The 16,106-nt window shown below is 37.3% G+C and overlaps 1 protein-coding gene and 1 long non-coding RNA gene across 3 annotated transcripts in view; one reads left to right on the forward strand and one right to left on the reverse strand.

Moving 5' to 3' along the window:
* The window catches only part of ascc3 (activating signal cointegrator 1 complex subunit 3), a 297,685-nt gene that overhangs the window by 25,059 nt on the left and 256,520 nt on the right, over positions 1-16,106 (reverse strand). For both annotated transcript variants that reach the window (XM_037980369.1, XM_017414246.3), the window contains 4 exons: positions 14,966-15,103; positions 13,047-13,167; positions 12,688-12,820; positions 11,274-11,399 (listed from right to left, as the gene is read on the reverse strand). In XM_037980369.1, the coding sequence (XP_037836297.1) occupies positions 11,274-11,399; positions 12,688-12,820; positions 13,047-13,167; positions 14,966-15,103 (518 nt within the window). The remainder of the gene's footprint in view (positions 1-11,273; positions 11,400-12,687; positions 12,821-13,046; positions 13,168-14,965; positions 15,104-16,106) is intronic.
* LOC119617803 lies at positions 13,776-14,468 on the forward strand. The gene is made up of 2 exons (XR_005234209.1): positions 13,776-13,931; positions 14,300-14,468. It is a non-coding gene; the product is annotated as an uncharacterized LOC119617803 (long non-coding RNA).

The raw sequence follows: 16,106 nt of genomic DNA on the forward strand, positions 1-16,106 counted from the left end.
CCAAGGACCCCAAAGCTCTTCACACTACATTCAGTCATTCACCCATTCACACACTGATGGTGGTAAGCTACATTGTAGCCACAGCTGCCCTGAGGCAGGCTAACCGAGGTGAGGCTGCCATTACACTGGCACCACCGAACAGTCTGACTACCACCAGTAGGCAAGGTGGGTGAAGTATCTTGCCTAAGGACACAACGGCTGAGACAGACAGAGCGGGGGCTCGAACCAGGAACCTTCCAGTTACATGAAAAATCTCTACCTCCTGACTGATTGAAGACAAATCCAATCCAATTTTACATCTTTGTACTTTGTATAGTGTCCTGAGCTGCCCCGAATAGTAGCAAAAAGTAACAAAAGGCGAGCTAAAACCTAAAAATAGCAAAAGGCTAGCTAAAAGCTAAAAGTAACAAAAACCTAGGTCAGTGCTAAAAATAGCACAACTATAGCTAAAAGTAGTAAAAAAACAAGCTAAGTTAAAAGTAGTAGAACAACAGCCAAAAACTAAAAAAAAAAAAAAAAATATACTGATTCTACCTTTGGTTCTTTACAACAGCTAGCAAATAAATTGTCTCTCCATGAAAGTCATTTTTTTTCAAATACTTTCAAGCTTTACAGTATGTCTGTAGCTCATTCCCAGAATTCCCGGCTGTTCCTATCCTTGAACAGCTTTTGCAACCTCTCCCCTCACAGAGAGGGGCAATTTTCTTTCTATATTGAAATATTTTTTATCTTTCATATACTTCCATTATGTTAAAAAACTGTACAGAATATAGACTTGGGACTTTCTTTTTGGGAGAATATTTTCAAAAAATGTAAATAAAGTTACATATTTTGAAAAGTCAAAAAGTTGAAAAAACAAAACAAAAGTCACAGTACTAATCTCATGAATGAATCGGACATTTTGAGATTTGAATGACTGAAAAAGCCGAAGTAGTGAGAGAGCAGAAAATGTATGGAAAAATAAAGAAAATAGGAAAATAGTATGAATGCTGAATCAGCATTCAAACTATTAGAAACATTAAATAGGAAATAAATAACAGTTGCGGTGGAAAAAATCAGCTTACACGCTTGTAGAGAAGGAAACAGCCAGTCCTGATAGAAAATGAGTCCCAGAGTAGCATATTATTAACTGAGACCAAAATGGGTTCCATGTTCAGCTCCAAAGTAAGAGTTACCACATGAGACTTTGCCAAAGAGTAATCACAGACAATCTTCATTAGCTTAAAATGCTAATATTAGTGTGTAGTGTCTAAAAGGCTAATAAATGTGGAACAGACATGGCTCTTAAAAAGTTGGTTGAAACAGCTGCAAAAGGCATGTTTTCCAGAGTAAAGACAGCCTGTGTATATTTCTGTTAGCATTATAAAACATATCTTCAATAAAAATCAGAACTGCTTGCTGCTGAGGGATTTCATGCTGCATGAGGCCCTTTGATGGGTCTCTGCAATCATTTTATGAACATACAGTATTTTAAAGGAATTGAAAAGGTAACAAATGATACCTAGGAAACCAAACAGATGCAAACATTTCAAGTGAGGTACAAATTAATGATTTATTTTATTGAAAAAGCTAACATAAAGATAAAATGCACATTAGTTTTGCTTGTTATTTGAAGATTCAAGATAAAATGAAATCTTTTTAAATGCTTCAAGGAATGCAAGGCCTTTAGGTTTTTTCAATTACATATATATAAAATCATTTTAAAGCCAATTTTCATTTTGTGCACAGTTTTGTAGTAATTTTGACTTGAACAAATGTTAATCTTAAAAATTGAAGTGTTGCTGGCAATGCTAAAACCCGTGATACGTGTATTTTTGCTCAAACACTTTGCATGTATATCGGTTTCTTCACTAAATAAATACATTTTGAGATTAAAAAAGAACTTTGATTCACTCCTTGCTTCCTTCATCAGTATAACAGTTAAAACACTGCATCTTAGTTGAGGCTGCAACCTCCTCCTAAGCTGGAGTTAAACTTCAGTGTTTGCTGGAAGAAAACCAAGACCCGGGAAATGAAGAATCTGTGTATCATTCGCTCTTTCCATTTTCAATTGACTATCCAAAATCAAAGAATGAAAAATTGACTGGTTATATAATTCCTCCAGGTACTGACAGACACAAGTGGCTTTCTCTACTGATGAATTTATTGAATCCATCTTGGTACAGACTGGTTATTTTGTTTTTTATTGTCACACCAAAGATTTCACTATTTCACTTTTAGGCTAAGATCAGAAACACAAAATCGAAAAACGGGCAGCAGGACAGAATTTGATTTTAATATTTATTTGGTCGGGTTTAGGTGACCCGTAAGTGGCTCTGTGCAGCAGTTATGGTAATGTAGTGAAAACTATGGCAGCGCTAGAAACACTAAACTACTTTTCCAGGCCTTTTAAAAAAATGTGTTTGTGTGTGCATACACAGCACACAAACATATAAAGAATTTATTGATGTGGTGTATATGGAAGGCTCAGGACTCATTTAACAGCGGGTTGAGCCTTGAAACAATACGTAAGTCTCCATGGCTGATGGGTCTGACTGGACTATCTGGTCCTGGATAGATATTGAACAAACATAAATATGCAGATGCCTCATTACGTCCTGGAGTGCATCCGCCGTCGCCTGAACAATAAGACTGAACAATAATTTTGGTTATTTGACCATTTATTATATTATGTTATCGTACCTAAAGTTATTTGGTAAACAATAAAATGCTAACAGGAGGAACTGGTGCTCCTCTCTTATTAGCTCTTTCTGTTTATTTTTCTTCACATTTTGAAGGTTTCCCAGAACACAGATTTAAGGAAGCTGCAGTAAGAAGGGAGGGTTTTGTTGCTACAGTTGTCTCATCTCTGTAGTGAACATTTCAAACCAGAGGACTTTAACAGGACCAGCTTAGAGATGATGTGACCCCACCTGTCTTTAACTTCCCATCTCATCTCCAAAGAGGAGTTGTTGTTTTTTTTTTACTGTACATGTTAACAGAAATGTGTATGATTCATGAGTAAAACTAAAGTTAATATTACACTTTGTTCAACCTGTTTTTACCTGTTAGTTCTTTCTGCACGTTTGGGAATTAGTCATGTATTGTGTATTACAATACACTGTGGGATACTAAAACCTTTTCAAGTTGTTTTTAATTAAATTGTTTTTGAGTATTATGTGTCTTATATTTTAGCCTGTAGCAACAAGGAACACAAAACTTGAAGGAAAGCTGCAGAGAGCTTCCAGTGGACCTTTCTCTCCCTGAAAGTGAACCTCAGCTCTCCAGCCCCAATTAAAGCAGGGCAGTGTGAGACCCTGGAATGATGCAGAGTTTTCAAAGATTACTTTTCCATGCGTGTGTGTGTGCATACACAGCACACAAACATATTAAGAATTTATTGATGTGGTGTAAATGGAAGGCTCAGGATTGTGTGTGTATGTGTGTGAGAGAGTGAAATAAATTTGAAAGAACAATCAAACTGATTTCTTTATTAAAATATGAAATATACTGAAATATACATTTATTAATATACCATACTATATGTCTGTCTTTTAGTTGGACATACAGCTTCCTCAGTACAAAGAAATGAACCGGGGGACGCGTGAAGGACCCAGCCAAGATGGCGGCCTCGCTGACTTGTCAGCTCCAACAGACAGTGCCAGTCTTCGAGGTGTCTGTATAAACAATGTCTATGGTGGCTGGTAATAAGCTAACATTTGTTGTTTGCTAACGCTCCATACCAAACTTCCGGGTCACCTAAACCCGATCAATTAAACATTAAAATCAAATTCTGTCCAGCTGCCCGTTTTTCCATTTCGTGTTTCCGATCGTAGCCTAAAAGTGAAATATGCAAAACCAGGCGTTTTTTCATTTTTGGTGTAAAAAACAAAAAACAAAGTAACCAGTCCGTTTTTCATAATTTGATTTTTGATTGCTAATTGAAAATGGAAAGAATAAATGATACACGGATTCAGTCTGTTCTTCATTATTTGATTTTTGATAGTCAATTGAAAATGGAAAGAACGAATGATACACAGATTGTGAAGGAGCTGACATGAATCCCAGATGCTTTTTGCTTCAGCTGCAAACAATCCTGGTGTGAGTTAAAGCTGACTGCTTGATAATGACAACAGCAACCATCATCCACAAAAACCAAACTGCAGCCAAAGGCCTAAAAGGTGTCAACTTTAGTGCAAATATTTAAAATAGTTAGAAATCTAAACACGTTACTGTTTTTTGTTCTGACATTTTTTCAAACTTAGTACACAAATACTTACATTTGAGTACTTGCTGATACCAAGAACCAATACAAGTACTAATAATACCATTAGACTTACAATTATTTAAAAAAATGTGAAAAATAAAAAAAATCTGAGTGATTTGGAAGTCTGTATGGTAAAAGCTGTAGGAGGAGTTTGAACAAATACAATGTGTGTAAAACAGACAAAGTGGCAGCTGTGATCCAAAATGGCTGACTTCTTGTTGGATTTGGACTATGGCTCCAAGAGACTTTTTTGAACATCCTCAAAAGATAAACGTGTACCGAGTGTCATAATTCTCGGTCAAAGCATGGCTTGGGGCTGTTTTTTTAAAATATTCTAGAGGGCGCTGTAGAATAATAAGGCCACACCCATCATAGATTGTTGTGGATTGCTGTTAAGGGTTTGCAACGACCTTAAAATACGTAATTTTCATGCAGGCCGGATACGTCTCCCAAGTTTGGTGAGTTTTCATATATGAATAAAAATAAACACTATGATTACAATTGGCCTTTGGAGTACTTAGCAGCTTAGGCCTAATAAACCCCCCTATCACATGGCTGACATTGCTTCTCCTCTACCACCTGACATCCTAACTAAGGGGTGAACGTTTTGCTGCTGTAAAGTGGTCTCGGGTACTGTGGTATTGGAACACTATTATGAGTATGAGTACATGCGCATGACAGTGGCGGCTGGTGGAGTTTTCTCCAGGGGGCCTATAAGTCCAAAGTAGACATATACCAAAACAGACAGGCCCCATCATGTAGGGCACATTTAGCATTTATATGGCCTGTTTTCTCCCTTAGTTTTCTAAGCTTTACTGAAGAAAATACATCAAAGATTGTTCTATGATGAGATCACTCACTATGTCCCGTGTTCTCCACGTACAATATAAAGAAGATCAGATGTCTCATTTCGATTAAAAATTCAAAACTCGAACATTTTAACAGTTTTTTACCATAGATTTTCTTAATTATTAACTATGAACTTATTTATTACCTTGTTTATGTAACTTAGTCACGTAATGAACTTATTACTGTCTTTGAATAAAAGGCAGCACACCCGCGGCTCGACTTTTCAATCAGGCGAACTTTATGACAGACGGATGTGACGGTGGTGAAATGCAAACCAAGCTGCATTCAGCTCTGGGCACAGGAGAGGTGCGCCCCAGAATGGTCCTATCTCTTGTATTGAAGAGGAGCAACTGCACATGTGCAACTTTTAACGAGAGACTATGGGCAAAGATTTTTGTGTCCAAGGGCGGAAATACTTCACCAATCAGACAACATTATACCAAACAAAAATACAGAACAAAAATATATATAAATATATTTTTAAATATTTTTATTTTATTATTTCATTTCTATTATTATTATTATTTTTTACATCTTATTCAAGGTAATGTGGTGAGTGATGAGTGGTGGGGCAGCGCCCTTGCGCCCTCTATTGGCCAGCTGCCACCGGTGCATGGTATCAGACAAATACTAGATATGTGTATTGGTGCATCCCTAGTTCACAATGCAAGTTTTGGGGTTGAGCATTTGCCTTAAACAAAGAAGTCCAAATGTTGGTGTCAACAACAGAAAGCCAAAGCTCTCCATTTACTGGTTCATCTAGGTTCCAAGGTATGACCAGGCTCAGTTAGAAAAAGGGTGAGCACGTGCATCATCCAGGGGGACCTCAGAGCAGAGCTGCTGCTGCTGCTGCTCCTCATCATCAAAAGGAGACAGCTGAGGTGGTTCAGGCAACCGATTAGGACTCCTAACGGACGACTTCTTCTGAAAGATTTCTGGCATAACCCCCTAGGAGGAGACTCCCGGGCAGGCCTAGAACCTGCTGGATGCATTACAGTGCCTATAACAATTATTCACTTCCTTGGATGTTTTATCCTTTAATTGCTGTCAATAAATCAATATGAGTAAACAAAAATTCTTCAGTGTCAAAGTTAAATCAAAATTCTACAGAGTAATACCAATGAAATAAAAATATGGAATTGCATAAATACCCCCCTCCTTAAGGTAACTGTCATAATTTAACTCAGAGAAAAAATTATTGAAAAGTACAAGTCAGGGGATGGAAACAATGAATTTCCAAGAGCCTAAATATCCCCAGAAGTTCTGTTAAATTCATCATGAAGAAATGGAAGGAATATGAGACATGTGTAAATCTACCAAGACCAGGCCGTCTTCACACACTGAGTGCAAGAAGGAGATCACCAAGAAAGGGACCACCAAGACCCCTGTGAGCCCTCTGAAGGAGTTCCAAACTTCAGCAGGTCAGATGGGAGAGATGGAGCTGCAACAACTGTTGTCCAGGTTCTTCACCAGTCTGAGTTTTATGGGAGAGTGGTGAAGACACTGGTGAAGAAAACTGATTTTAAATAACTTTAAAATCAAATGTGAGTTTTCTTCAACAGTGTCTTTCTCTTTGCCACTCTCCCGGAAAAGCTTAAAAGAAATAATAATAATAATAATACATTTTATTTGAATAGTGCTTTTCTAAAAACTCAAAGACACTTTACAGGACCCAAGCAAAGGTACAAACACAATAGTTAAGTACATCTAACAAAATCATAAAAGAAAAACACTTAAATACATAGCACTGAACATTGAAAAAAAAAAACATGATAAGCATAAAACAGAACATAATTATACATGAAAAGCTGTTCTGAAAATGTGTGTTTTGAGTTGTGATTTGAATGTGGGCAGATCTGTACAGAATGATAAAGTGGAATCTGTTGGGTGTTTTTGACACTTGAGATTAGATTGAAAACATTTTAGAACCTGGTAAAGCCCAGGTCATTTTTTATTATGTCAGTATCCTGAAAACGTAAGAATTAAAATAGTCTGGACAAAAGAGTCCAGCCTATAGAAAACAAAGAGTGAGAGAGTTATTTTCTATTTTCTTTTATTTTGTGGTTGTGAAGAAGGGTTGAGATATAGTTTCTCCTCTGAAGGCATGACATGCTGAAAAACACATTTATGGCAAAAGACTTGAGGTGCTTAATATGATTTTTTAGATGAATGATGATTCCTCAGGCATGTTCATTTTCTTTATATAAAAAATAAGAATAGTGTGTGTGTGTATGTAAGGGGGATGTGGGTAACCATGGTTAGAAAGGAGGTAAAAAATGAAAACCAATGTCTTTTAAAAGGTGAAAGCTGAATATTAGATGAGGGTCATTGTACAATTGTCTGCATAATGTGCTTCTGAGAACCCCCCCCACTTACAAACGAACAAAAATGTCTTCATGATGATTACAGGAAGTAATAAATGTTGCAGTTGGGAGAAGGGACAAATAATCCCAGCTTTATTGGAGGGCTGGAAGCAGCAGCTGATTGGTGTGAGAGTCAGAATTAATGTGTGTTTAATGTTAAGTATTTCTTTTATTTCCACCACACCACCGACTCTTCTGAGGACCAAACGTGTTTATTATTGCACACATTTCACAGGTCTTTATCAATGCCGGGGTGTGTTTGATTAAGTCATGGCCATTAGTATCAGCAGCCCCTGATGGCACAGGGAGTCAGTGCCTAATGATACCCAGGGGATTCCACTGGTGTGTGTTTATGCGTTATGAGAATTAGAGCCTGAAGCAGTAGAGATATATTGCCTGAGGAGACATAAGACACAGCTGCACAGGAAAAGTAGATCTGTGCATGTTAAAAAGTAAAAATTTTTAAATGTCATCATTCATGTAATGGAAGCAATATTTGCTGAATTATAGCCATTGATGAAACGTCCTGCAACAATGACCAAATATGCTTGTCATACTAGAACCAAACTGTTTTGATTTAAGCCAATGTGTTGAGTCTGGCTCAACATTTGGAGTCAACCCAATTCAAGATGGCCACCAGAGCTAATAGACCATAGCCAATACAAAATGACAGTAACTCAGTCATTTCTTTTAAAAAGTGAGCTAAATCTGATGTGAAAATTGCTTTAATATCAAGTGAGATAGCACATAATGTAATTTCCAAAGTTGGATCATAACAGTGACAGCTACATCGTTTCTTACTGTAAGATGATCTTCTGTTAAAACTTTGGCATGAAGGGTGGCGGATGATATGTATTCCTTTAAGGAATGCTAGGCCTTTATTTGAGAAAGCATTCAGTTTGTTTAACTTCTTGAAGACCTGCAAACTTTGATCTTCTAAAGCCTGTAAAATTGTGTAAATTCACAACCTGCCATATACTACACAAAATTATTTTTACAAACTTGTCAAATTTTGGAGAAAAACTGTAACGGCTTGACAGGAACAAAGAGAATCATATAAGGGTTCTGGTAAAAAGAAGGATATTGTATTTATATGATCCATGTTGGCCCAAAGATGAGCAGAAATGCTACCTCAAGATTCTGCCAACACAGCCCGGAAGAAACCTTCAATTATTTGCTGAAACATTGCTGAGATAATGGGAATCCAAGATGATCAGTTTCAGGTTTTCTTGACCTCAGAATCTGTCAGGCAGCAGCTAATGTGGGCTGACAGCCGTGGAAATACCAGCAGGTTGGAATGTTCTGGAACAGTTTCTGTCTACACAGCAGATGTTGGACAACAGGCCCAGGGTTCTCCTCTGAACAGGCTGTGCATGAAGGCAATAAATATGCTTGTCATGTTTTTTGTTGCCCCCTACTAAAAGGGAAACGGTAGGTAATAATGTTTTTGCCTTCGTCTGTTACCAAAAAACAAAACAAAACAAAACAAAAAAAAGACAGATTTTAATGAAACTTTTAGGTAGTAATCATTGGATGTAAATCTATTGATGAACTTTTGCATTCAATTCATTTCCAGATGGCTTCCACAGCTAATTGACAGTGTTGATTCTAACAGTTGCAGCCAAAGACTGAAGCAAAGATGTTGCACAATGTGTGGAGCTCGGACTATGTTGTGGATGACTCTCAGCCTGTACAACATCAAATATTAGGTCATTAGCTGTAAACTGGCTAAGATGTGGAGTTACGGTTTCATTCAAATCTGTGCTTGAGTTCATGAGATATTTTGCTAAAAGACAAACAGTTTTTTAACTATAAATAGTTAAATGAGATCTATTATGCAAAATTTACTTTTTGCACGTTTTTGAACTTCCATCTGGGTATCTACTGCTTCTAGAAACAGTCCAAGTGCAAAAAAAAACAACCAAACACTCAGTTGTTTTTTGACAATAAGTAAATGTTTTCTTGTGTCTGCAAAACGACCTGTTTCAAAAACCTCGAGATTGTTGCGTCACAATCCTCATTACCTAGCAACCCCAAGCCAAGCCCAGCCCCTCACCTAGCAACCAAAATGGAGCTCCACCCACTTCATTACAAGAAGACCGTCACGTTTGTTCTGCTGGGTTTACCGCTGAGCAATGTCTGCTGGAAAAAAAAAAAAGTTTTGTCGACTGTAATATAGAATATGTGCTGCCGGTGTCCCGACCCGCTACCAGTTGGGGTTCGGACCCACTGATTGCCGGTGTCTGACTCGACAAATGTTGGTTCGAAACCGCTAAGTCCCCCTGTTCCAAAGTCAGAATCCTCAGTTTGAATTAATGATGATATAAATGTGGGTCAGATCAGTAGTATTTAATCTTTCAGAGAGTTTTTATGTTTTCAGATGGGACACTGAGTTGGGGGGCAACAACTTATTTGTATAATAGTGACATAGCCCTAAAACTGCTCATTCTGGAATAAGCTTAAAACAGGCAGAACTGATCAGGTGAAATCTCAATATATGAGAGATTTTGTGTATTAAATGTAATGAACATGTTTTGTATAGCCCACAGGCCTATCCTGACTTGTTCAAGGTAGCATTATAGGTCCCCTTTCGGAGTAAAGTTTCAAAAATAGACTGCACAATCAATCAGTGCTTGAAGTATCTTTTAGGGATCGCTCTCAGGTACTACCACACCAAGCTGTAGCTCAATATCTGAGGAAGTGGCTGACTTATAGACATTTTTGTGTTTTCCTAAAGTTCAATAACTGTGGCGTGTGACCATAGCTGTGAGTGATCCCTAACACATACTATAACTGATAAAAGATTTTTCTGTTTGATTAAAAAAATTACTTTAAACTACTAGTAAAAATGTCTGTTAGCAAAATATCTCATGAACTACAAAACAATGAAACTCTAAGAAAGTAATCAGTGGATGCATGTCTACAACTGATTAACTATTGAAGTCATTCTGATACAAGATGACTACCATAGCTAACTTAGAATACACAAAAATGGCCATAACTCAGTCACTTCTATTAATATTTAGCTATATCTGGTGTGATGATAGCTGTCAGCTTCCCCTAATACATACTGTGATGATAAGACATCCTTCAGTTTTTTTGTTTGAAATGTTCCTAAAAACTACTGGGGAGAAAGTCTGTTAAGCAAGTGTCTCACGAACCACTGAACAGATTACAGTAAAACTCAACGTAATCATCATAAGTATGTCTACAGCTTATTAACCTATGGAGCCATTATGATTTAAGATGACGAAACAGAACCACAGACCAAGTGGTAGGCCTTTTCAAAGTTTCCCCAGGAACTTTTCTAGTTTTCTCATGTTGTCCAACAGTAATATTTGTCAGCATAAAACAGAGTCCATGTAGCACCCAGTTACGGTGATTAAACAAAGAGAGGCAGAATTTGTTTCCATCCTTCTTTTTTTCTACCTATGTTTCCATACAGCGTGGTGGGGGAGCTGGTGCCTGTCTCCAGCAGTCACTGTTCGAGAGGCGGGGGGACACTCTGGACAGGTCACAGGTCCATCACAGGGACACATAGAGACAAACAACCATTCACACTCTCACTCACACCTAGGGACAATTTAGAGTTAGCAGTTAACCTAACATGCATGTTTTGGACTGTGGGAGGAAACCAGAGTATCATCTTGAAAACCTAAGGACAACATGCAAATTCCACCCAGAAAGACCTTCTTGCTGTGAGCCGACAGATCTAACCGCTGCCCCATAGTGCCATCAGAATGTTTTTGTAATAGCTCAACATTAGTTTGCATTAAGTGTTGGGATGATAAATATTAGGGTGAGAAAGAACTAACCTGGGGTTCATCACCAGCCGTCTGAAGAAGTATGTCCAGGTGATGTAGTCCATGGCGTCTTGTTTGGACGCGATAGTTCCAGCAGCGACCTCAGCATTCAGATGGTCTGACAGCACACTGAGGAGGCTGGGGATGACAGACACATCACAATAAACTGATCAATGTGAATGATTAATTTATTATTTCCGACATTTTAATATAAATTTCTCCATGGGAGTGCTTCATATTTATCGCCTGCCGCTGAAGACTATAATGTTTTTGCCCATGTCTTTGTTTTTCTATCTGTTAGGAAGATATCTCTTAAACCACTGGATGAATTTTAATTAAACTCTTATGCAGTACTTATTGAATGTACATCTACAACCGTTACCTTTTGAAGTGTCCCCAATTTAAGACAGCCACCGCAACTAATCAATCTTAGTCAACAAAAATGATCAACTTAATGTGGACAAACAGAGGTAATTATACAGATTTTGAGCTAGAATTTGATGTTGCACTAGCTGGGAGTCATTTACAACGCCTACTTTGAAAGGTAACAGATTGCGCAAGATTTGTTTTTAAAGCTTTGCCATTAACTATTGGAGTCAATTCTGTTAGCAAAATATCTCATAAACCCATGGATGGATTTCAATGAAACTATCAGAAAGCAATCACTGGATGTATATCTGCAACTGATTAACTTTTGAAGTTAACCCAATTAAAGATGGCCACCACAGCTAACTGACTTTTGGGAACACAAAATAGCTATAACTCAGCCAGTTTAACAAGTGTTCCTCTAAAATTTGGTGTGAGTGTAGCTCAACATCATTATAACACATAGTCTGAGTGCTACTTATTGCACAAGGTTTTTTTGTTTTAAACTGCAGCATTAACTATTTGAGTTTGTCAACACTGTTTGTCCTTTAGCAAAATAGCTCATAAACCACTACTTGGATTTTTAATGAAACTGTTCGTAGTCATTGGATGTACATCTGCAACTGATTAACTTTTGGAGTCTATCCAGTTCAAAGTGGTTGTCACAGTTATTTGACATTAGCTAACATAAAAATGGCTATAACTCAGCTAACCTCACAGAAAGTGAGCTAGAATTTTGTTGTAGTAGCTAAGAGTCATCTTCAACATATCTTCTGAGCATGAGGTCGTACATAACTGTATATTCAGTTTTACCAAATTGTCTACAACTTTTTCATTTCTCCACAATAGATGAAAAAATTTTTAAATGTTTAAAACTCTGACACAAAAGATGGAAGGTGATATGAATTAATTCAAGAAATACTAGTTTTAAATATCACTGCAAAGATAAAAAATAGTTTTTTTGGACTAGAGAGATTTGGAACAGATGGAAATGCTTCTGGTCTTGGCAGCATGATGACAGGAATCTTCCTAACAGATCCAGCAGCCATGTGTCTGTTACCTGGATTCAACAGGGAAAGGCTCATAGAGGAACTTCTTGTAGAAATCCTTCTTGATGTCGTGGACCAGAATAACAGCTTTGCCCTGGTCATCAAACTGAGGACGACCAGCTCTCCCCATCATTTGCAGGACATCTATGTGCAGACACAGCACATTATTTTTTACATTATTGTGCTTTTCCAACAACTGTTCTTTAAATACATTTCAGTGCACAGTGGTTCAACTGAAGTGCAACTGATTGTTACTGACAGAGTCTGAGGTAAAGACTTTCATCATTTTCATTCTGCCTACATTTTGGTGCTCCGACAAAGATAAATTAAACTTCTTTAGAATCATTGAGAACACCTGGAGACTGTGTACCTGTAATGGGGTAGTCCACGTAGCGCCTGGATTTACCATCATAGTATTCAGTTCCTTTGACAACCACCAGGTGAGCAGGAAAGTTTACTCCCCATGCCAGAGTACTAGTAGCAATCAGAACCTGTTAACATATAGTACATTGTTTTTATCATTAAATAAAATATACAATTTTCAAAACAAAAAAAACAGAAAGCATCAAAGAAATCATAAAGAAAATCATCAAGATGTACTACAAAGTATAAAAGGATCAACTCCTTTGTTGTTTTGGCAGTATGTGTTTCCAGTCAATTTGGTTGTATCTTTCTTTAACTTGCCTGACAAAATGTTTCTGTAGGCTGTAGAATAGGAGTGAGAACCATCCAGCCTCTGGGCCATATACAGCTCTCAGAACTGTTTTATCCAACCTGCTACGCAATTTCAAACATAAATAAAATAACTGAAAACTTAGAGGGGAAAATATTGTCTGACAATGGCATTTCTGCGATGAAGTTGACAGTTATGCATATATCAGAGCCAGGATCAGAGTCAGTGAACACAACATGAGTGTTCAAGCATCAGCAGGAGATAAGATGTGGGGACTGTGAAAAAAGAAAATGGCACTTTTTTCAGGAAAAATGGATGAAATATTTTTCCATTTAAGTGAAAAGCAGAGCTGTGTGTTTAGTTTGTGATGAGGCCAGGAAGTCCAGTTTAGAGTATTATTCAATGACTTACAGATAGACATGACATCACGTGACTTTGGATGAGCTAAAAACGTCGCCATCTTACGCTAGAAACATTCAGTTCCGCTTTTGCGCTTATCGATACAGGAATGCCTTCTTATTGTGCTGCATTTTTCTGCACAAATATTCACGGAAAATGTCCGGACGGCGTTACATTTCATCGGTAAGTGCTTTTCTTTTAATAACAAGGCTGCTTAACAAGGAGATTAGTGCCTGAGTCTAACTTTACTGCAGAAGACGTGCATCAATACTGGACGTTATTAGCGCTAGTTTTAACTTAAAACTTTCTGTGTTATGCTTCTGTGAAGTCAAGGTCTCGCGTTTAAACATAAACATGTGTGGTATTAACTGAAAAGTTAGAATCAGGGAAGTGACTGCCCTGCTACTGCAAAGTTCATGGAGGTAATGTAATTAACCGTGCATACGATCATTTTATTATGTACCAAAAATGCAGACTTACATTTGTATAATTGTGTAATCAATGCGTTTGCACACTGTCATATCATAAACATTTTTTGTTTATACTTTCAGGAGGTAAACGCCCTGTTTGACATCTTTAACTCACATAATCTGCACTGCAGTGGCTTCAAACATCCTATATGTCAAAGCAACTGGCCCGAAGTTGGTGAAAAACTTCAGTCTGTGAAACAATACCTCTACGCATTAAAGACTTTGGATGGAACACCCATTCATGCCACTCGAAGGTATTGTAATGACTCAATATAAGTCTTATTGTTCGTTGTTAAGTAAATGCCTGTGGTTTACTAAACCAACATTATCTAACTATGAATGATTTAATATAATTTAATATAAAAGATTGCAAAAACATACAGAAAAATAAAATAACAGGAGAACAATAGTGTGATTGCTGAATCAGGATTCACACTATTAAGTGACTTCTGAAGGCAACTGTTTGCACTGGATCTTAGTTAGGGGTATTAGAAAAGAAAAGTTGAATATAAATGCACATATCACTTTAAAAAAATTTTTGTAATAAATGTTAAAAACCATGTATTATTTCCCTTCTGTTTTACAATTACACACTACTTTGTGTTGGTCTATAGTAAAATATTAAACTAAAAAGAATATGACAATGTTCATACTGGCTGTATCTCTGATGCTAAACCACATGAAGTCAGCTTATAGTGAAAGTATGTGAGTTGCAGCAGAAGTGTAGTGTGCAGTTCGAGGTCATACCTGGATCTTACAGTTGACAAACAGCTCCTCCACAGTCTTTCTGTCTCTTTCATGAAGGCCTGCATGATGCATGCCAATCCCAAAGGCCAGAGTTAGCTTCAGGTTGGAGTCCCTCACTGTGGCAATGATGGCCTCGATCTACAAACAAATTACAGTAACAGATCAGAAACCTAAACCCAGCACAAAACCAATTAAACAATGGTTATGAATTCTGACATTTCAGACGACAACAACCTCAAACAGGATGTTCTTAGGAAGGTAGAAGTGGTTCATTGTTTTCTTGAAAAAATCATCAAACACATACAATTTCTCCCAAAACCAAAGTGTGAACAGCACAGCATGATTTTCTGGGAGACATTATCTGCTGCATATTGGCTGGTGGCGGTAATGTTGTCTAACCAACACAAAACCATTTTTGAAATGACCCTAGTCAGAACGTTTAATCATTATAGTAGGAGGAGTTTTGTCATGTTTGTCTGAAACAACCTCAACCCAAACAGCTGCTTGTTGTTTCTCTGAACACCTATAGGCAGAAGTAAAAGAGAAAAACTCATGAATAAGAGCAGAAACAATTAATTCAGCTTTTTCTGGGCCAGACATGGGAACCACTAGACTGTTTCCAATAGGAAACAGACACCTCTCACACGAGAATGGCGTTTTGTGAAAACACAAAGTTTTTTTTGTTTTTTTTTTTCATATCATTTCAGCCTTGCATCAACACAGAAACAGATTTCAGGAGCCTAAAAATGATCTGTTTGGAAACCAGAGTGAAATATGGAAATTTTGACAGACTTAAGAACAGCAATGTCAGATTACATCCCTGCGTTTGTGCTGCAGATTACAGTTGCTCAACTACAACATATTCTGTACAACTTTAATGAACAGAGAAGGCTGATGAAAAACCCTTATTTGTAGAGAAAACAAACAATGATAGAAATAAGCATAATAAACACCAATAACAATAAACAGCAATATTATAGAAAGTTAGGTTAGCTCAGGTGTTAGCCTTAACTCTGGTTATGTTTGTCACTCTTAGGTTTCTTAAGCTAGCTGAGACCGTGAATTTCACATGAAAGAAAGTTGAAGAACAACATACTTTAGATTTAAGGGTGTTTATTTAAATATTTACATATAAACAAAT

The sequence above is a fragment of the Kryptolebias marmoratus genome, linkage group LG16 (genome assembly GCF_001649575.2).
Source record: "Kryptolebias marmoratus isolate JLee-2015 linkage group LG16, ASM164957v2, whole genome shotgun sequence".
Lineage (NCBI taxonomy): Eukaryota > Metazoa > Chordata > Actinopteri > Cyprinodontiformes > Rivulidae > Kryptolebias > Kryptolebias marmoratus.